At 42.6% G+C, this 22,378-nt stretch overlaps 2 protein-coding genes and 1 long non-coding RNA gene across 16 annotated transcripts in view; 2 read left to right on the top strand and 1 right to left on the bottom strand.

Annotated features, from left to right (window-relative positions):
* The first annotated feature begins 2,455 nt into the window (after nt 1–2,455).
* Nucleotides 2,456–17,403, top strand: RNF34 (ring finger protein 34). 6 transcript variants are annotated; one of them, XM_045585576.1, is made up of 8 exons: nt 2,459–2,607; nt 3,166–3,229; nt 5,081–5,150; nt 11,776–11,997; nt 13,327–13,734; nt 14,772–14,879; nt 15,291–15,492; nt 16,446–17,403. In XM_045585576.1, exons 3-8 carry the CDS (start codon nt 5,142–5,144, stop codon nt 16,634–16,636), a joined length of 1,140 nt encoding a protein of 379 aa, XP_045441532.1. In that variant the 5' UTR covers nt 2,459–2,607; nt 3,166–3,229; nt 5,081–5,141; the 3' UTR covers nt 16,637–17,403. The 6 variants fall into 6 exon arrangements, with proteins under 6 accessions (XP_036304815.1, XP_045441532.1, XP_036304813.1 ...); XM_036448920.2 differs by having other exon boundaries at nt 3,166–3,267; XM_045585577.1 differs by lacking the exon at nt 3,166–3,229 and having other exon boundaries at nt 2,460–2,607; nt 14,772–14,873.
* A 185-nt stretch (nt 17,404–17,588) lies between these two features.
* Nucleotides 17,589–20,996, top strand: LOC123652851. Its single transcript, XR_006742374.1, has 2 exons — nt 17,589–19,009; nt 19,815–20,996. It is a non-coding gene; the product is annotated as an uncharacterized LOC123652851 (long non-coding RNA).
* The window catches only part of KDM2B (lysine demethylase 2B), a 93,868-nt gene continuing 92,030 nt past the window's right edge, over nt 20,541–22,378 (bottom strand). For all 9 annotated transcript variants that reach the window (XM_045585573.1, XM_036448910.2, XM_045585572.1 and 6 more), the window contains one exon: nt 20,541–21,251. In XM_045585573.1, coding sequence (XP_045441529.1) covers nt 21,070–21,251 — 182 coding nt within the window. In that variant the 3' untranslated portion in view covers nt 20,541–21,069. The remainder of the gene's footprint in view (nt 21,252–22,378) is intronic.

The raw sequence follows: 22,378 nt of genomic DNA, 5'->3' as shown, positions 1-22,378 counted from the left end.
CTGGTCAAAGTATTCGGACCCTCCCCTGACCTTTCCTCCATGGTGGCCTGTTTCTAGTCATGAGGGTTAGATTCCTTTAGAAGAGGAACAAAACAAAGAGGCTGAAAAAAGCCCTTAAGCATTAAGTTCCTAGGACAATGAGGTTCTGACCCGCATCCAGTACATCTAGGCCTCAGATATGTTTCAACTCCAGGCCCAGAAAAGCTGCAAAACCAGACAAGCAACGTCATGGCTCACATTAGGACCAGCTACATTGAGTCATGCCCTCTGCCCTGGCGCCGACTAACCAGTAGAGATAACGACCCTGAAAGGACACACCTGGAAAGCTGATGAATGTTCTACTGAGATCCTCCCTGAGACCTCCGGATTAATATCCTCTGGATGGAGGGTCCAGTTTGACTCTAGGGAGCACCTCTACCTGCCACCTTCTTGGCCAATGGGAGAGACTCCCAGGTACTCCCTCTGTCTACAATAACAGATGCTTCTTGTATTTGCCTGACCAGAGATCCAACTCGCAACCTTGACATATGGGAAACAACACTAACAACCAAATATCAACAGTACAACGATTGAAATTTTTTTTGAGAGCCAAAATTTTTAAACTTCTTTTAACGCCAATTCTTCAAAATAGACTCGCCCTATGCCGTGGTATTTTGTGGAAGAGCCATACTTAAAGGGCGAAAGAGCCACAGTTGCCGATCAAGGCTCTAACCAACTTTACTGGGCCAGGGCCAGTACTTCATTCTTATTTTGGCTAAATAATATTCCATTGTATGGCTAGACCACATTTTTAAAAATATATATTTTATTGATTTTTTACAGAGAGGAAGGGAGAGAGATAGCTAGAAACGTCGATGAGAGAGAAACATCGACCAGCTGCCTCCTGCACATCCCCTACTGGGGATGTGCCCGCAACCAATGTACGAATCGAACCCGGGACCTTTCAGTCCGCAGACCGACGCTCTACCACTGAGCCAAACCGGTTTCGGCGACCACATTTTATTTATCCATTCATTAAATAATGGACATTGGGGTTGTTTCCACTTTGGGGCTACTATAACTATACTGCACATTCATGTACAAGGATTTTATTTTTTTGTGGATATTAGTTTTCATTTCTCTTGAGTTTATACCTTCGCATGGAATTGCTGGGTCATATGATTACTCCGTGCTTAACATTGTGAGGAACTGCCAGACTGTTTTCCAAAGCAGCTGCCCCATATTACAGTCCCATCAGCAATGTATTAAGGTTCCAGTTTCTCCACATCCACAACACTTATCTTTTTTATTTTTGCCATCCTAATTGGTATGGAGTGGTATATCATTGCGGTTTTGACTTGCATTTTCCCTGATGGCTAATGATGTTGAGCTTCTTTTCATGCAGTTACTCATTAACTCTTGGGCTAGACCTGCCAGCTTCCTTTCTAATGAGAAATATGGCTTTGGTCCATTAGCAAGTTTTTATTGAGTTTCTTTGTGCCTGTAGATCATTAGAACTAATACTCTCTTCCAGTGAAGCTCAGCGACTACTCTTACATGGTGAAGAAAGGCTTTCTTCGAATGTTTGCAAAGAGGAAAAATCCAGGACTCTATTGGATAAATCAATGCATGAAGCAAGAAAAGCAAGCTAAAAATTAAGTATCATTTCAGCCTACAGAACTGGCATGGATTCGTGTTTTAATATAAATAAGCAAGCCTAGTACAAAGGAATACAACAGTCTTACTAGTAGGTCCGTAAGACAAGTGACTCGGCATCTTCATGTCTCTTATTTAAAATATTTTTTGAGTTGGAGGGAAGAGGGACGAGTGTAGTGAAACCAAACTGAGTGTCATCCAGTCAAGCTGAATAATTTACTCACTTGTTTAAAACAAACAACTCCAAGGGCTCACCTGAATTCTCTCATTGTGCTAGAATTTGGTCGTTTTGAACATCGCTCTAAAAAGAGCAGCTGGGATTTGAGAACCGTTCATTGAAGTGTTTCCAACAAAGCCGTTTTAAAACGGCGGCTTTGCGTGCACAGCTGCCGCCGCTCCCCAGACCCTCTGCTGAGGAGACCCGAGGTCATTACCTCAGTGTGAGGGGCTCCAAAGTCTCGAGAGGAAATCTGAGGCCCCGGCTCTGACGGCTAGAACAAAGGCCTGCAAACCTACCGGCGTTTTCAAATGTATCCCGCCTCTTCCCGCCCTGGGGAACTTGACCCACAGCCAAATCCCAGCCGCACCGGTTCCTCAGGGGATGGAAAACCGCCGAGAGAAAGCCTTCGGCCACGCCCAGATCCGCCCTTCGCGGCTCAAACCCGGATGGAGCTCTCTTCCGCCCACCCAGATGCCGCCAGAGGCCCCGCCCCCTTCCCGCTACTTGATTGGCTCTGGTGACCGGCCCCCGGAGTATCGGCTTTGGATTGGTCAACTTGGCCGCCGCTCGGCGCTTTTCCCGGGGGGCGCGCGGCGGCCGTAACCACGCCTCTTACGTCCGGACGCTCGGCCGCCTCCGGAGGCGCCGTAATCGCGGTCCAGAAGGGAAAGGAGCACGTCTCTTCGAGGAGCTGTGATGGTGCTGAGTTTGCGGCGGGAGCCGACCGAGACGCGGCGGTCTCAGCCATGAAGGTGAGGGACCGGTGGAGCCGGGCAGTCCTTCCCCGTCTCTCCTATCCGGCCAGAGCGTCCGAATTGCTTTCTTTTCTCCTCGGCGGCACCTCTCCAGAGACCTCCGCTGAGGGGCGAACCTGGCCGCCCGGCATCTGGGTCCCATGACCGATCCACGACAGATAATCCTGGGTTCCCCAACCTCCCCAACTCCCTCGGCGCCTCCGGTCAGGAAGCCCGCGGAGCGGGGAGGGGCCGGGTGCCCCCTGCGCTCACGCCTCAGGGCTTCGTTCTGCGCCGGGCCCGCTCCGTGCCCTCGGGGGCCTGAGACAGACCCACTCGTGTTCGCCGCCTCAGCCCTCGCGGCTGTGCCCACAGCGTGCCCTTGCCCGCCCCGAGTCCTTGAACTAACCCAACTGTCGGGAACACCACGGGACTGTCGCAGGACCAAAACTGCAGGATGAAGAGGAAAGGAGTGATGCGGGGAGCCGTGAGGCTGGGACCAGGCTCCTAGGTTAGAAATGTCTCGGGCCCGGGATCCCACCCCGAAGGATTTTTTTTTTTCTCCTTCCCCCGTAGGTTTAACATTGGGGGCCGAGATCTAAAAGCGCTAGCAAACTGGATGTGTCTGCATCGCCAGTAGGTACGCAGCAAGTAATTTGACAGCTTGAGTTCTTCAAGGTGGGTGTGAGAGCGTGGGAGCATCCCTGAGTGAGAAGTTGAAGGGAAAGGGGGCAGGTTCTGGCCTACTTTTTGGGGAGCTGAGAATTGTCAAGAGCTCCCTCCGTGTACGGTAGTCAATTCAGGTATTGATTCATTTGCCCGAACTCAAACCAAGTGGGATGAGTCATAAGGTGGTGATGATACCCCTTTGAGACATAAGCCGATTTCATTCATCTCCATGAAGAGAGGTGCTTGATGCGGTAAGAAAGCTAACAGAATGAGCAGCTGGTTTAGAACTGGACCTACACAAAGTCTCATAGATTTACTGTGGAAGACTGATAAGGGAGTGTCCAGTAGCCGGAGAAATTCAACATATATTTTATCAAACATTTCCTATGTGTCAAGAAGGAGATATTGCTAGTAGAAGTTGAATTAAACACAATCCCACCCTTTAGAAGTTTGCCGATCCAAAAGGGAAGGGACATTTGCAAGTATCTACATTATGAGAATGAAAAAGAAAGTGAAACCCTCAAGAGCAAGAAAGGGGATTTCTGGCTGCAGGAAGCAAGGAGGAATTTTGCAATAGGTAACTTTTGAACTGTGTTAAAAGTATGAGGCCATTTTAGGAGCTTATTTTTAAGTTCCAGCTTTAGTTATACAATATTTCAACTCAGAATACTTATTAAAATGTCTAAAACTAGCTTGCTTTTATGAAAACCATCATCTTCCAAAAACGGGGATCTATGGATAGAATGCCTCAAAGAACATTAGTATTTTTATAAGTATTAAATTTGTGGTCCATCAAGGAACTAGATGTAGAATTAGGGACAGTCCAGTGTTGAATTTTTAAATCAAGTACTTTAAAAACAGAAATGATTTTTTAAAATTTAAGTGGAAGATAAAGCTTTCTGAGTTGAAATTTTATTTTATTTTATTTTATTTTAAATATATTTTATTGATTTTGTACAGAGAGGAAGGGAGAGAGATAGAGAGCTAGAAACATCGATGAGAGAGTCATCGATTAGCTGCCTCTTGCACACCCCCCACTGGGGATATGCCCGCAACCAAGGCACACGCCCTTGACCGGAATCGAACCCGGGACCCTTCAGTCCCCAAGCCGACGCTCTATCCACTGAGCCAAACCGGTCCCGGCCTGAGTTGAAATTTTAGAAACAAAGTTTGGTGGCGGTTGAAGATGAAAAAATATATTTCATGAACTGGATCTAAATGGACTTCAATTTGAACAAGATGACATTATGAAGATCCGGCATTTCATTTATGTTTTCGTGAAAACGATTCACAAAATTTAGGATTTGAGCTATTTATTTAATTTTGTTTTATATTGAAATTGTTTAATTGTAGGGATTTCTGGGCAGGGTCAGAGATTCCTGATGTCATGGAAATCTAACATTTGAACGTTCATTTAAGCAAGTACTTGCAGTGGAATTAAAATTATTTTGAAAGCAAAGCAATCAGATAAAGTACATCTTCACTCAAACCCAGGAGCAACTGGTTTTAGTGTATGTGTGGAATGTGTATTTACTTTCTTCCTTTAATTTGTTTGTTTTGAAATAGGTTTTACCTCTCAAGACTCAAGTAACTATTTAACCTTAGAGTAGCATGTATCAATAATTAACTCATAAGGGATTTAAAACAAAATCAGTGTCTTATGTTAATTTGATTTAATCCTCCTTCATGATTTTCTAGATTTATATAGACCTCAGCTTTCCTTAATGATATTAATCACGTTAATTCTTCCATGCTCAAAATGAGATATCAAGGAGAAAGTAATATATTGACTATAATTTTCTTTCCTTTTTTTCTTTGAAAGGTGGGGGAGTGGTGCTAAGGATCAAGTACACTGTTTTAGAAAAAGAAAACAAAACCCAAACATGAGGAAGGTATGATCTCCAGCACATATTATTGTAAAACTCTATTGATGTGACCAAATGTCTTACCTAAAAATATTAAAATTTTAAGATTAATATCTGTTTTTGCAACCTCTTAATGTCCAAATGGTATGAAGAAATAATTTAGGATGTAGGTAAATTTTCCTCCTTGGTTGTATATGGTCTGATATTTGGTCAAAAATGTAGTAGAGTTCCTTGTATATTGTTTTTCAGTTGAAGCAGCAGTTTCAAAAAATCCTTTCACATTTTAAGGAGCATATTTTTCTCAAGTGGTTCTAAATAGGATCAGTATTTTTGCTTATCTCAGCTGTTTCTTCTGCTTTGCTCTAGTTCTATTGGAAAGTTTAACCCAGCTGAAATTGAAACTGCAAAACATTGTTTTATATTTACTGGTTTCAAGATTTGAAATATCTTTGCATATAGTTTAAACACAGGGAATTGAATTTTTAGCAAATTGAAGGTTATTTGGAGTTTAAAACAAAATCTACAGTGGTTGAATTCTCTGAGGAAACTTTCACTGGTGGAAACACTGAATCCCTGCCTGGCCTTTGTTGCTTACAACATCCAAGAAAATGTTCTTAATTCGAAACTTGTAGAGTTATTCTTAAAATATCTGTAAAGTATTATCATATTTAATTTAGAGTTGTGGCAAACAGCTCTTAGGAGGTGGCATTATGATTACTGCTGCTTACCTAGTTTAATCAAAAGCAAATGATTTAGACTATATAATTTTTGCAAAATGGAATTAGGTGTTATAACGGTGGAATCAGACTAGACCTTGGTTCAGCAACCTCAGTACTTGAGTTTGGGTTAAGGAAGTTTATTTACAAAGTCACAAGTAGAAGTGACCTGTAGAAGAAATGGGCTCAAGAAATAAGTTAAAGGGGCAAAAAGGGTATTGGAAAGGAAAGTGTGCCCAGGAAAAAGGGCGTAGAGAAAGGGGGATGTGTTCTATAGAAAGAGGGAAGGAAGTCTCTTCTCTAGAGGCATGGATCTTAGAGGAGGTCCCAATAGAATATTCATCAACTTTCCAGGTTTATCCTCTCAGAGTCATGGTCTTCAATGCAGCTGGTCCTGATGTTAGCCCTGGCATCGCTTGTCAGGTTTTGCAGCTTTTCTGAGCCTGGAGCTAAAACAACTGAGGCCTGGTTGTTATCCCTATGGGTTAGGGTTAATGCGGGTTAGTGTGTAAGGGAGTGGTTGTGCAAGGGCCTGTATTAGAGGCCACTCTTTGTCTCCTTGTTCCTCTTCCAGAAGGGTCTACTGCGTGACTATGGACATGCCAAGGGAGGAAAGGTCAGGGGACGATGCAGGCCGCATGACCAATGATATGAAAGGTCAGGGGTCCAAACCTAGTGATTAAGAAAGGTTACCCTGGGGCAGTGAGGTCCTTGTTTTTTTCCAGTTTTGCACATAGTTAGGCCCCAGGGCTTATCCCCCTTCCTCTCCCCCTGACTTATATTTGGCTTTGGCTCATCGTCTTTGCTCTGATCTTATCTATCTAACTGCCTACCACATAATTATTTAGTTTTCTGCTGTTTTCAAACCCATTGACTCTCTGTATTTGGCTATCATTTTATCTTCATGGAAACCGCCATAGCTTTCCATTTTTATTTTTATTTTTATTTATTTTATTTTATTTTCTGAATTTTTGTGAGTTTATTTGAGCCAAAGTTTGGACTTAGCAGAACCTCAATGAACTGAGATAATGCTCAGGTTACATCTGTATTTATACATTGTAATAAAAGGAAAGGGACCTAGGTGGCTTACATGAAATCCATAGGTGATAGACTAGAGAGGCGGGAGAAGGCAAAGCAGGGAAATCCCTGGGATTGGATAAAAAGTAAAATGATGGACACATACTTAGGTGGGTGTAGGAAACCTTTTTTATTTTTATCTTTAATTTTTTTTAAGAGAGTGAGAGAAAACATCAACTCGTTGCTCCGCTTAATCATGCATTCATTGGTTGATTCTCATATGTGCTCTGACCAGGGAAAGAACCCACAACCCTAGCATATTGGGACCACACTCTAACCATTCTTCTGTAATTCATTGTAAAATTGATCCCTGAAATCAGGGCAACCCTTCTTACTCTTTATTTTAGTTTGCCTGGCTACTATTACATTTGGTGGAATTTTTAAGAGGCATCATATACTAATGTAGTCTAGGTTTCAAATTTTGTAATAAACTTTTCGTTAATTCTTTAAATTTTGGAAGTATTTCCCCACCAGAGGGATTCTAAAAGCCTATTAGGTTATACACACAATCGAAGACAGCTGAACGTTGAGGCCATTTGAAAACTGACACTTGTCAGAAAGAAGGATAGGCTGCTGCTCTTGCTTTGTTGACTGAAATGATGATTCAGAATGAGCGTATATTGTGTGAATCTGACTGAGAAATAGGAGAGTGCTTATAAAATCGGTAGTCTGTTATTGTGGAAAAAGTATCACAGTCCTGGAATCTTGTCAATTCCCCTCTCATGCACCACTTCCCTCCTTTATACTCCTACTGAGGGGAGGAAATTTCTAATTCATTCTTAAGGAACAATAAAGGAGGAACACTTCCAGCCTTTCTACTACCAGAGGGAAAAAAGCAGTTTTTAGGTTGGTGAGTTTTAGCAAATGAACTAACTACACATGCTTTAGCTCAGTCCTTTCTGGGACTTGTCTGATCTGTCTTCCTATGAGGGGATGGGAGTATGGTCAACTAGATGGTAAGCTGCTATTAGTCAGCTGGGGTGTTCTATTATCAAAACCAATTGGCTGCAGAGCTAAAGTCATGTTCTCCAATTGGTATTCTATAATAATAAAAGCATAATATGCTAATTAGACTGGACAGCTAAATGACCTTCCAAATATCCTTCTGGAACAACCTTCCAGACAAAACAGACTGTGAGGGCAGAGGCAAGCCACCACAGCTGCGAGGACCAAGTCCCTGGCACAAATTCGTGTGTCGGGCTTCTAGTTAGTAAGTAAGCAAACATTTAAATTTGTCTTATTTTTTAACTAGAGGCCGGGCGCACAAAATTTGTGCACTCAGGGGCCCCTCAGCCTGGCCTGCACCCTCTCGAAGTCCAGGAGCCCTCAGGGAGTGTCCCTAGCACTGCTGCAGAGGAGGGAGAGGCTCCCACCACTGCCACTGTGCTTGTCAGCCATGAGCCTGGCTTCTGACTGAGCACTGCTCCACCTGTGGAAGTGCACTGAACACCAGTGGGCAGCTCCTGCATTGAGTGTCTACTTCCTGATGGTCAGTGCTGCATATCATATCGACCAGTTCCGCCATCAGGCCAAAGCCTGTTCTCATTCGACATACTCCAGGGGTCCTGGATTGTGAGAGGGCGCAGGCCAGGCTGAGGGACCCATGGTTGCATGATCCGGGCTGGAGAGGGACGTGGGAGGTTGGCCAGCCAGGGAGGGACTGGGAGAGGGCTCCAGGGCATGTCTGGCCCATCTCGCTCAGTCCCAGCAGCAAGCTAACCTACTGGTGGGAGTGTCTGCCTCCTGGTGGTCAGTGCATGTCATAGTTAGTGGTTGAGCAGCCTTAGCATTTCATTAGCATATTACACTTGATTGGTTGAATGGCCAACTGGAAACTTAGCATATTAGGTTTTTATTATATAGGATTAGTTCCAAAATAGGAGTGAAAAAAAGGGTGTGTTATTGGCCCTCAAAAATCTTGGAGCAGCCCTAACTGGTTTGGCTCAGTGGATAGTGCGTCGGCCTGTGGACTGAAAAGTCCTAGGTTTGATTCAGGTCAAGGGCACATGCCTGGGTTGCAGGCGAGGTCCCTGGTGGGTGTGCAGGAGGCAGCAGATCAGTGACTCATCATTGATATTTCTCCCTCTCCCTTCCTCTCTGAAAGCAATAAAACTATATTTAAAAATAAATCTTGGAACAATGGCTTTAGGGGAAAAAACACACACCAAAACTGGCATTGAATATCAGAATAACATGAGATCTAGGTATCTTACTAGGCCCATGTTAGATTTTTAATATGATACCTGGTTCTTAATTGATATAAGCAAGGCCATGGTCCCTAGGATAATCTATTCAGGAACAACTTTGGCTGAAAGGGTTGTGTAGAAAAGGGATTATCAAAGAAAGCCATTTGTTTCCAGTAGCTGTTGATGACTAGAAAGTAAACTGCAAACATAGCTAAATTCCTTGAGCTAGAAGTTTTGTGCCAAGCATAGCAATATGTACCTGGTTTTTCTCTATCTTGTTTCAAACTATTATACATTCTTGATCAAGGGAGGAAATGTTGCCAGCTTTACAGATTATTGTTCTTCCTAACCTCTTGGATTCATGTAGTTTAGTCAGTCTTGCTCTCAACCCTGGTCCCAAATAGGTTTTAGAATTTCTAGTTACATAAGCCCAGATCATAGTTTTAGTTTTCAGAGATCCAGACTTTGGCTTCATTCATGGAAGGATAATAGTTATTGTTTGTTTTGTTTTTAAGCAACTAAAAGGTGGATGGTGACCCTTGAATTTGAGGCAGAGCAACAAACTCGGTGATATTTCTCTCTCACATGGATTTTTCTCTTTTCTCTCCCTCTCTCCAAAATCAATTTTAAAAAATACTTTAATAAATGAACTGTTAGTAAATCTGGATTTATCATCCTCTTATATTTAAGCAAACCATGACGCTAAAGTATATATTTAAAGGTATGAACTATTAACTATAATTTAACCAGACTTTTAAAGGCATCACTGTTTCTTGAGAATTACAGGGTGTGAAGCTATAAAATACTTAAGTCAGTGACCCTGATACTTAAGATTGTTTGAATCTTGTATTGTGGTTTCTTACTACTTTACCTTCTCCTTTCCCTATATTTAATATAACATACTAGAGGCCCGATGCATGAAATTAGTGTACGGGTATGCCTTTGCAGCCCCAGCTGTGGGGTCCCATGCAGCCCCCGCTGCCTCTGTTCGGAATGTCATCTGGAAGGTTGTCTGGATGATTGTTTGGTCGGTCAGTTGATTTGTGTATGTATTATGCTTTTATTATTATAGATTACTTCTGGGTAGTAGCAAGAATAGTATGATCCCTCTATAGCATCTCAAATAGTCTTTTAAAATTGTTTTTTTTTTTTTAAGTTTTTAAAGAACTTGTTAGACAAACAGTAAATGTTTGAACAAGTTAGATAAATAAATGAACTATGCCAGGTCATGTGCTGGTATTTAACACATAAGATCTTACTTAAGTGGACTTCTGTTACCTATCACTTATCCAGAGTCTACGATATGCTTTAGAATTAGGTCAAGGGACAAACACATTGGTTCCAAACATCATAGCTTTTCTACTTTAAGCCTGGGAAAATACCTTGAGCTCTCACTGAAGAAGAAAGAAAAAAAAAATACACACACACACACACACACACACACGCACGCGCGCGCGCGCGCGCGGTATATATATTTCTAACAAGCTTGGTTATTGGGTTTCTGAGTCTGCAGTAAAAAAGACAGATTACTAGGTAGGTATAGTGATAGCAGTTTGTGGTTCACAGAAAAGGAAGAGGTGAAAGAAAAAAGACATAAAAGGTAGTACATTACTTTCAGGCCATTTAGTGGGGTGGCAGATAGCCCATACATTTAGTGTTTAGTATTTTCAGTTTGAAAGATAGAATACCCCTCACTGGTTTTGCTCAGTGGTTAGTGTTGGCACTCGTACTGAAGGGTCTTTGGTTTGATTCTCAATCAAAGACATGTACCTGGATTGCAGGATCAATCCCAGGCCCTGGTCAGGGGTGCATGGGGTAGGCAACCAATGGATGTGTCTCTCTCACATGGATGTTTCTCCCCCTCCTTCTCCCCTTTCATTCTCACTAAAAACAATTGAAAAAATTATTCTCAGGTGAGGATTAACAACAACAAAAAGTAGAATAACTGCTTTTAAAAATATTTTCCTTAATGTCCAATTAATATATTATTTTTCAAGATTTTGGGAGGTAGAGAAAAACTCAAGAAAATAAATTATACAAAGATACATTAAAAACTTAAAAGAGCTTTATTCAGTTGGCATTTTTATGTTTTCCCAGTCATTTTTTTAATCAAAAAATTTACGCCATGGTTTATTATGCCCAGCTACAAATGAGAACGGAAGTTTAATGAAATTAAGTATTTGAATTTATATTCTTTCTGCTAAATGATGGCTGGGAAAATCTGCCTCAGCACATAGAAAAAAATGGGTAGTTTTTATGAGTATCCCCAATGGGAAATATTATTTGCAAATACCAGAAAGTTATCTTTCCAAATAGCTTAAAATTTTGACACTTTAAAGAATAATCTCAGCTCTAGCTGGTTTTGCTCAATGGATAGAGCGTTGGCCTGTAAACTGAAGGGTCCCGGTTCGATTCTGCTCAAGGGCACTTGCTCAGATTTCGGGCTCAATCCCGAAGTAGTGGGTGTGCATGAGGAAGCCGATTGGTGATTCTCTGCTCACCATTGATGTTTCTTTCTTCCTCTTTGAAATCAATAAAAATTAAAAAATTTAAAGAATAATCTCAAAGTTATTTAGGGTAAATATACCTCTCCAGAATGGCATTCCATGAGGATCTCAGAGAGCCCAGGTTCCACTTAGCTTTAATCTGGTTCCTTCTTATATTCCTTTCCAGGCGGGTGCCACATCTATGTGGGCTTCATGCTGTGGACTGCTGAATGAAGTCATGGGAACCGGAGCTGTCAGGGGCCAGCAGGCAGGATTCACCAGAAGCACCGGTCCATTCAGATTTACGCCAAATTCTGATTTTTCCACTACTTTTCCACCAGCGCCTACTGAAGCACCTAATATAGTTTGTAAAGCCTGTGGACTTGCATTTTCAGTCTTCAGAAAGAAGGTGAGTTAGATAATATGTTATATACAAAAGACATCAAAATTATTGATTATATGTAATTCTGAATACTAATGAGTATTTATTTCTTTTTATAAAAATACCAAAAGTTAGTCTTATTAATCATTTCCCATTTAGGAAAGTACTCAGTTGGAGGGACTAAATGACTGTTCAAGTTTTCTGACTAGACATTGTTACTTGTCATGTTGCTCAGGCATACTTTCTCATGAACTTTGACCTGTTTATACACCTTGATTCTTCCTAACGATGCTTATGTTCTGAAGCAAGAGATTTAATTAGGCTACACTTTTGTTCAGAGATAATTTACTGATATACTCTGACCTCAAGTTTCAAAACATATATCCCTAACCATATTAACTCAAGTGAAGAAATAAATGTATTAAGGTAACTACTGCTCCATATAAAACACTTGGGTTGAAATTGTTCTTTCTGAAAACCATCATACAATGGTTCTCACAATCTTTTATTTTCAATTCAGTCCTTTAAAATACTTAAGGAACAAGGTATTAGCTTGTGAGAACAATGCAGCAAGTGAAAATAATCACATCTTAGTGTCTACTTTAAGTTTTGCTAGTGGAATGGCTTTGACTGTGATTAAGGCTGTGTAGGGTAAAGATTATTGCACATGTGTCAAACACAAGGCCCGCGGGCCAAATCCGTCCCGCCAGGCCTTGCAATGTGGCCCGCACCGCGCTGTCATCACTGCACTCTGCTGCGTTTCCATCACAATGACAGTTTATGACTGTTCAGTAAACCATTCGGCCCGCGATTTAGGCTGGATTTTAGATTTTGGCCCCTTCTCTGATTGAGTTCGACACCCTTAGATTATTGCATTAGTGGGGTCCTCTGTTTGCTTGGATTGATCTTGTGAGATCAGTTGCTTTTTTCTTTCCTTGTGTTATGCGCACCCTCCTCCCCTGCTTCCCTTTAAATGGAAATTGTTCCCATAAAAAAAGTTTGTGGTTGTGCTTTCTGCTCCGTGTGGTTCCAGACAGCTCTGCTCTGCTAATTGCATGTTTGCCCCAAGGGGTGGAAAGGTTTTAATTCATTAACACAAGACTGTATGTTGTTTTTTAAGGACTGTATTTGAACTTCTGTGAATCCAAACTGCCTTGGCAGTGACTGTCCTTTATTTTCACGGCTTTTGGAATATTAAAACACCTGTGGGAATAGTCTGGTGCCACAGAACACTTCATAAGAATTATAATTAAATGTTAAAAGGAGGCAAAAAAAAAAACAAAAAAAAAACTAGTACTTTCACAAGTGGTCATAGCTGGCTATCATTAAATACTTCTTTTCTATCTGTTTCCTCAGCACGTATGCTGTGACTGCAAGAAGGATTTTTGCTCCGTTTGCTCAGTTTTACAAGAAAATCTTCGTAGATGTTCCACCTGTCACTTATTACAAGAGACAGCCTTTCAGCGCCCTCAGTTAATGCGACTGAAAGTGAAGGATCTGCGGCAGTATCTCATTCTTAGAAACATACCCATTGATACCTGTCGAGAGAAAGAAGACTTGGTAGATTTAGTGCTGTGCCACCATGGGCTGGGCTCTGAGGACAACCTGGACACCAGCAGTCTGAATTCCTCAAGATCCCAGAATTCCAGTTTTTTTACACATTCATATTTTTCAAGCTACACAGCCCCCTCTGCTACCATGTCTTCATTTCAGGAAGAACTAATGGGTAGAGACCAGACCTTAGGATCTGGAGCCTTGGCACAGGTATGATTGTTAATTACCCTAAGGGCCCGGCTTGTCTACACTTGGTGGGGCCTTTAGAGGTTGATGCCTCCTAATGGGAGCAGAGATTCTACACACTGCTGAACTTTGCACTTACAAGCCTCCTGATGTGAGTTTCCAAGCTTAGGTGCTGGGTGGCCCCAAAGTCAGCTATTTGAAGGCCCCTAAATAACTCATCAGTTTCTTGACCTTAGTTACCTCAGTTTCCCTATCTTATATAGTTAAATAATAACTGTGAAAAGTCGTATATAAACATTTGCAAGACTGTCAGTGACCATGGAAACAGTAGTGTAAGTTAACCTAATGCCCAGTTGCCTTGCTGCAGTAAGTGTCCTACATAATTTGGATCATGGGGGGAAAAACATTGAGTTAGTGAACAAAGGTGGTTATTTGTTAATTTCAAAGTAGTGCCAGTGCAGAATACTCTCCCAGTGAAGTTGAATGTTTGAAATAGAACTAACCTTGACTTTTGTAGAGCTATGGTTAAGAAAAAGAGAAAGATATGAAAGAAGGTATATAAATCAAATGGATTTCTATTTTGCCTAAAGAGAAGAGTGCCTCTGACTGACTGTTGAGGAATTTCTAAAAACTAGTATCAGCCATCAGTGAAGAAGGCTAGAAACCATTCTTTGGAATTAGTATCCTCCCGACACTTGCACTGACCTTAGAGTTTTAGTTTCTACCTATATTTTAGAGGTTTAAACCAGCTATAGTTTAAGGCAGATCCTTTGATAATGACTCAGTGCTTATGTCTTTGGCCTATGGTCCAATGACGGGACTGTCCTCAGGAGGTTCTAGTTAAGTTTTATAAATTCACACATATTTAGGATTTGGCTTTTGAGATAATTTTATGGAAGTGAAGATGTTGATGAAATCATGTAGGGCCCAACTCTTTGGAAGGGGCAGAAGCATTCATGATCCAAAGAAGTCATAGAATATGCCCATTGTTGGGGGCATTCTTAGGGAAGGTCTGTGGAAAGGTCTGATTTCTGACATAACCAGATCCATTATGCATATAGGTACAAAGTGAAATAGCATCAGCAAACACAGAAGATGACGACGACGACGACGAAGATGATGATGACGACGACGATGACAACGAGGAAGAAGACAACTTGGAGGAACGGGTGAGAGCTCCTATGAAATTCAGTCTCCTGACATGCCAACCTAGTAGGCAGGGAAAGGCCCATGTACATTTTGCTGATTAGCAGAGGATATGTATTGAGGTTTGAATGTAGCACTTTATATAACTAGAGGCCCGGTGCACGAAATAGGCTTGGCTGGCTGGTGATCAGGGCTGGTTGGGGCTTTCCTTCATTCTGCGCCACCCCCTGGTGTCAACACACATCATAGCAAGCTGTCAAACTCCCAAGGGGACAATTTGCATATTATTAGCCTTTTATGATATAGGATACTTTAAGGACAGATAAGAAATCTGGGAAGTGATGACTGTAGGGTGAGGAGAGCATGTCATTTTCCTTGCTGTGGGAGGTCTGAATTGGTAGGAAAAGAGGTATTAAATTGCTGTATAATTTCAGGCGCCTGGCCTCTCCAAGAAGAGACTGAGAGCCTCTCTGTCTGACCTGTCAAGCCTTGAAGATGTGGAAGGGATGAGTGTGCGCCAGCTGAAGGAAATCCTGGCTCGGAATTTTGTCAATTATTCTGGCTGTTGTGAAAAATGGGAGCTGGTAGAGAAAGTAAACCGCTTATACAAAGAGAATGAAGAAAACCAAAAGTCATGTAGGTTTCTTTTTTCCTATTTCCCCTGTGGTATCCTTCCTTACACTTTAAGAGCTAGGCTGTTTCTGTTACAAGTCAAATTTATTTCTGTGACAATGTTTATTTCTCTTAAATCCAGGGATTATTAGCTTTTTCAACCTTGAATTGTCCCTCCAAACCATATTCATGATTTTCATTGATCTTTCTGTGACTTGAAAAAATGGAAGCCTCAACATCTATGACTATAGGGCCAAATCTCAGGCTGTGAACTTGAAAAAAATTTTTTTAATCGTCACCCAAGGATATGCTTATTAATTTTAGAGGGGGAGAGAGAGGGAGAGAACAAGAACATGGATTGATTGTCTTCCATATGACCTGACCAGGGATTGATCCCACAGCCCTTTGGTATACCATGGCACTCCAACTGAGTGAGTCATCCCAGTCATGGCAGGCAGGCTGTGAACTTTCAGAATTCATTTAGCGCCTTTCTTATTCAGATTCTGGATTTTCTCAAAACCTAATCTGGGCCACAGAGCCACAAAGGGCCACAACCCTTTTCAGTTACAGTTCAGCAGTACCAAGGTGGCCAGAAACATCGGTAGCTTTTGAGATGCTTCCAAGGCTGGAGTCTGGGGCTTCATCCAACTACAGGCTATTTGATGCACAGCTCTTCATAACTTCACCATGGAAATGTCACTCTTTCCTGCTGAGATGAGGTCCCGGACACTGCAAATTTCCCAAGTTGGAAGTGGATTGAAAATTCCAAGGGTATTCTAACTCCAAGGCCCATATTAAGGACAACCTACGTTTCCTCATTTTTATTTACAGAAACAATTCTCACAAAACCTGGAATTATATAAATTAAAATAAGTTGGGATTATTTCTTACTGCAGGATCATGCTGTGCCTATTGTGGTCACTCAGGTGGCTGCTCAGCCTGTTGGGTGGCAGTTCTAGCTCTCTGTTGCCTTTCAGATGGCGAGCGGCTGCAGCTGCAGGAAGAGGAGGATGACAGCCTGTGCCGGATCTGCATGGACGCCGTCATCGACTGTGTCCTGCTCGAGTGTGGGCACATGGTCACCTGCACCAAGTGCGGCAAGCGCATGAGCGAGTGTCCCATCTGCCGCCAGTACGTGGTGCGCGCCGTGCACGTGTTCAAGTCCTGAAGTAGACGCTCTCCCCAACAGGACGTTCGCCCCCAGGCTTGAACCCAGACATTTCAGTGTATAGAAGGGACTGGAAACTTGTTAAAAGTTGAAGTTATTTTTAAAATTTATTTTCACGAACTGGGAACAAAGATTCATCCTAAGTTACGGCAACATTGGTCCATCCATGCCCTACGCCTGTCAGCCTGTGGACATGCTGTTTCCCAGGTTCAGCCTGGCTTCACCACACGTCTGTGATCAGTAACTGCTGAAGTCATACTGCTTATGGCATCAGCTTCTCTCCCTTTGAAGACATTTATCTTCTCTTACTTCTCCATTCTCCTGTTTTTAACTTAAACTACTCAGATGTTTGAAACTTCTGTTTGGATGAGATCACTGTCCTCAACTGACTAACATGGTACATGCTGAGCAGTGGCACCTCTGAATGTTCACTTTATTAGTCATGGTTATTTTAAATGCTACTATTTGATGAATGTAAGTTTCCACATTGTTGCTATTTCTGAAATTAAATTTCATTGAGAACACTGACATCCTTCTATATAGTCAAATGCCAGGGCCTTAGAGACTAATAAACATGTCCATTTCTGTTCAGGTACAGCTTTTTATAGCAAGGGCTGCATCTAGCTTCTTCACCAGAGAAAAGTGTGTGTTAAATTCTTTACTAATGTGTAATTGGTTTACACTGTTTTTTGTATAGTGAAAGTGTATTTTCAGTGCTACTGCTAGCTAATTTGAACTTTAGGAATAAAATTAGATTTTCAAAAATGCTTTTCTTTACATTGTCCTTAGTTTCTAATTCACTTGGTACAGTGCGAATGGTGTCCGCACCTGGTCTAGCTCCCCTTTTTAAAAATCCTCACCTGAGGACATTTTCCCATTGATGTTAGAGGGGAATAGAGAGGGAAAGATAGAAACATCGATTGGTTGCCTCCTGCACAGGTCCTGACCAAGGCCCAGACCAGGGAGGAGCCTGCAACCGAGGTATGTGCCCTTGACCAGAATCCTTTGGTCCGCAGGCCAACGTTCTATCCACTGAGCCAAACCACTAAGGCGGTAGCTCCCTTCTCTGTAGGAGCCCAGGGTGGGTGCCGGTTGTGGTTCACACTGACCAGCATAAGCAGGTCATTGCCTTCCTACAGAAGCCATAAGACTCGGCACCTGCTGAAGCTTTCGGAGCACTTACCTTGCCTTACTTATTGTGAGACAGTGAACTCCAGAAATTCAGCCTTCCCCACAAACTGGGAAGTCTTCAAATCCAGGCCAGCCCTCAATAGCAAGCACATTTAGAAGCTGAGCAGTAGGTGCTGGTTTGTCTAAGGTTAAATTAGAAAAGTAAGATTTATTTGCACATAGTCTCAGCTTAAAACAACTTATTTAATGATTTCCTCTTGGATTTATATAAGTTTCAAATGCTTATTTTTAGCAAAAGGATAAAAAACTTAATGGAGGATCTTTTTAAGTAGTGTTTTAAAGTCACCTTGGTTTAGTGAGAAGCCAACAAAATTTTACCCTAACAGGCTTGACACTTGGAATAACTGGATTACAAGTTACTAACTTGTTTGGCAAAAAGCAAAACACTTCTCTCTGGAGTCTGCATTTTATAGCTGGCATACCATGCCTCTTAAAGTGAATTTTCTGAATACATAATAAATCAAATGAATAAAATTCTGAAAGTCCAAAACGGAATACAACAACATCTCCTTGTCCCTGTCCTCACGATGTAAAAGGATGGGGCTCTTGATGCTTTAGAGGAGTCACAGTGTCTTCCTTTGCAAACATAAGGTTTTCTAGAGGAAGAAGGAAAGGAGCCTCACTTTCCCAGGTGCTTAGCCGAGATCTAACAGGAAGCACCACCTCTGGTTTATGTTACTCTCATTACATCATCAGATATGTGATATGGGCTCAGAGCAGATGTTTGCATCTAACTCAGCCTGGCCCTCTCTAATAAGCTCATTTTTAAATGACAGGTCTGTACAGAGGCTGGGTGTCGGGGTAAAACCTCAGCTGGATTTTTCAGTGTATGGGAGGGAGCTCAGCTGTTAAAACCACCATGGCAACTGCCTCAAGCCTGGTGAGACGCTGTGTCTTGGCTCTGTGGATTGTCCCTATGGTAGCTACGTATTCCCAGCTCTGGAACCTCCTCTTAGCAAGCCTGGGCGATCTCAGAAACGTTATAGGACAATCAGGGGCCTCTACCACAGGGCTATTTACCTGAAAACCACCATGTTCCTTAAAACCATTCCCAAGGAAGAGGATGCCTCTACTGGACATCAGGGGAACTTACCTAGGGGTTCGGAGTACTCAGGCTGTCAAGAAAACCAAAACTTGACCTCTAGTAGGGGAGCTCTATGATGAACTGTCAGGCTTGCAAGGGTAAGCCGTGTTTTATAAATAAACCACAGAGTGGCTAAACTAATCTTCTGTTAAATGCATCTCCCAAATTAAATTATGGGGTGCAACAGCTTCAGATGTCTCCAGTCTAAGTCAGGAAGAATATATGGATTCATGTTAACAAGGCACAAAACTAGATGGGATCTAAAATCATTTTGCCACGACAAACATAACGGGAGGGGCAGGCAATATGAAAACTACCGTGAGCAGAAAAGGCTTGTCCCACGAGACCCAAGCTTTATGTTGCTACTGATTATGGGACAGGAAGTGGGGTTATCTTCTCCATTTTCAGATTCACTAGAGCAGTTGTTCCTGTATTTGAGTACAAGGTTGCAAAGCTCTGTCGTTAGATCTAAAATTACTTCTCACTGGTTTCTGCCATCTGCCACCTGGGGAAGTTACCTCATAACCAAGCGTCTCCAGCTACCCTGGCCCAAGGCTACTAAAGGACAGGATGTGGCCTCGAGTTGCCTCCAATGGGAGGTTGAGAAAATGGGACTCCACCCCCCCCCCCCCACCTCTGGCAGTAAAAATACCAAGTGGACATTGGTGTAGCATAGTTCTTTCCCACTACCTTTATTAGCCATAGACAGCAAGATCTCTCTCTAAAGATGGGGAAAGTGGGCTGGTATGCCTGTGGTTGAGCATCGACCCATGAATGAAACAGGAGGTCTCGACCAACGGCACAGGCCTGGGTTGTGGGCTCGATCCACAGTAGGGGGCATGCACGAGACAATGATTCTCTGTCATCATTAATGTTTCTATCTCTCTCTTCCCCTCTCCCAAGGGACTACTGCAATTTCTCAGATGAATAAGAAATTATAGCTTGTTTGGCTACAAAACAATATATACTAGTGTTGAGATTCGTGCCCCTAGACTTTCTAATCAAATGTCTAGTCCACTCCTAGAACAGAAACCCTCAAAGTCCAAGAGTGGGTTTGTTGTTTTTTTTTTGTACAATGGTTTATACAAATTCAACAAAGGTAAAACCGAGTCAGGAAGGTCTAGGAAAACACCACCAAACAACAATGGCACTTATGAATGCATATCTTTACAACTAGGGAACAGCCATGTTATAAACCTGAAACGAGAACTCTGCTCACACTTCAAAGGAGAAAGAAGAGGAAAAGAAAGGCTACGTTGGGTCATTTACTTATTGACTCACCGTATAAATTAGATCTATGTAGAATCCAAGAGCTCATGCTGGAGCAAACCCTCCTGAGTGCAAAGGTCGAAGTTCAATTTTAAAATTTTTGAGAAAAGGGTGAATTCTATACAGGGGAACCTTGGCAAAGTGTCTTACTTCCATTATATTTTACATATATGCACAACATGCTTATGTAACTTCTTAATGCCCAAAGCAGGCTCTTCGCTTCCAGGTAAACATGCTTTAAACCGGAAGGCTCAGACTGCTCTGCCAGGTCTGGGCAAATGTATAGATGGATTATTTGGGTTGATGAAGTCCAGGGAAAGTTGGCAATCATAAAACAATAAAAACACTGATATGCGTTCAAACCTTGCATAAATAACTTTTAAACAATTTGTACAAAAATAATTCCTCATAATGTAAGATGTAACAAAACCAAACAAAATATGTCAAGACGGCAGATGTGTTGTGTGGTCCACTTAATGTTGACACCAAAACCCCCAGAGTTGCAAGGAATGAGGTGTCCAGAACAAAACACCATCACAAAAAAAAAAAAAAAAAAAAAATTCCTAAGCTCATGCTTCAGTAAGAGAATTTCTCCCAAGTTCATCCTCCTCTCCAACAGGAATGTCTTCTCGGTAAAGGCCGCCTTAGAAATGGTCCAGAAAGCAGTGCAGTTACTCTTCATAATAACCCAATCCGGCTCACTCATCCCCAAAATGGGTGGTGGAACGGCATTGCCTTGGCAAGACTTGCAAAATGGAATCGTTCCGTGGTCTGTTATTCCAAGTTCCAAATTGAAAATAAAAACCCTAGTTTCTGTCAAGTCTTTTACCCTCCTGTGGCCCCGCCCCTCCCCACCCCCCCACCCCATATTTACACACTAGTCCTTGGACTAACTCAGTTTTTGCAGGAGTTTTTCTTCCACTTGCCCAAACTGGACACTCACAGACATTTCAGCTATGAACTGCTCACAGCCTTCCTTGGTAACTTGCTTGCAGTACCTCAGGTCAATATGACAGATATTCCCACAGCGCTTGAAGAAGGACAGGCATTGGTCAGTGACCTTATTGCAGTCTGCAGGGAAGAAGACAGGATGTGAGGTTAGGAGGTAGTGTAAGGAAGTAAGGTGACGGCACCACGTGAGTCACCGAAGAACTGCCTTTCAAACAATCAGAGTAGCCCCTTTCTTTCTTTCTTTTTTTTAATATATATATTTTATTGATATTTTACAGAGAGGAAGAGAGAGGGATAGAGAGTTAGAAACATCGATGAGAGAGAATCATCGATCAGCTGCTTCTTGCACACCCCCTACTGGGGATGTGCCCACAACCAAGGTACATGCCCTTGACCGGAATCAAACCCGGGACCTTTCAGTCCTCAGGCCGACGCTCTATTCACTGAGCCAAACCGGTCCCAGCAGAGTAGCCCCTTTCAAACAATCCCGTCAGGTCAACACAAAATCCTGGCACAGACGCGCCCAGATTCTTGGATGCACGTTTCAGATAGTGTAGCTATAACCCAATCTCATAAAGACAGTAGGAATTCATGAACTTGGAACCAGCACAATGGAATGCTGTCTGCATCACAGGCAGTGCCAGGCAGTTAGATGGCAAAAGTGACAGAGATTGGGGGGGGGGGGGGGGAGTTTAACACCTGTTCCAAGGGTACCCCTTAACCTTTCAATTAATCTCTCAAATTCCTCCCCACCAAGTGGCTGACTCTCTTTTATAAGCTTACTGCAAAAAGAAGTGAAATTCTTTCAGAAAAATCATGCCTTTGTCCATCTCACTGTCCCTCATGTCCCAACTCCTTAAAAACAAACTCCCTCCCCATCAGCAAGCGGAGGGATGTGTGAGGTTTCACAGCGTGTGGGACAAGACGCCAAACCAAACCGAACCGAACCGTGAGGGCACTGGAGATTTCTTCTCTCCAACCACAGACCCTGTGACAGCAGGGTCAGGAAGGGTGGGCGAAATTGAAGACAACAATGGCAGAAAGCAAGCTGCTTACTCCCAGGGAAAGCCTACTGGGGCAGGCCTTGCCTTATTGCCCACTGCTCCCCCTTATTGCCCACCCATCCCACAGCACTCATCCCGCCCCCTGCCAGGTGCTAGCCTGTGCCCACTGAGGGAAGCTTCCCTGGCCAGGAACCACTGTTCTATGCACTCACGGCTACCAGCATTTTTGGTAGCAATTATTAC

Source organism: Pipistrellus kuhlii, unplaced genomic scaffold (assembly GCF_014108245.1).
Source record: "Pipistrellus kuhlii isolate mPipKuh1 unplaced genomic scaffold, mPipKuh1.p scaffold_m20_p_20, whole genome shotgun sequence".
NCBI lineage: Eukaryota > Metazoa > Chordata > Mammalia > Chiroptera > Vespertilionidae > Pipistrellus > Pipistrellus kuhlii.
The sequence above is the reverse complement of the archived record's forward strand: the minus strand, read 5'-3'. Positions and strand labels throughout refer to the sequence as shown.

What these genes read in the sequence shown, in the direction of transcription:
- RNF34 (XM_045585576.1), top strand. An exon ending in GATCTGGAGCCTTGGCACAG is followed by an intron (nt 13,735 to 14,771) that starts GTATGATTGTTA and finishes TTATGCATATAG; the next exon opens with GTACAAAGTGAAATAGCATC. An exon ending in TGAAGAAAACCAAAAGTCAT is followed by an intron (nt 15,493 to 16,445) that starts GTAGGTTTCTTT and finishes GTTGCCTTTCAG; the next exon opens with ATGGCGAGCGGCTGCAGCTG.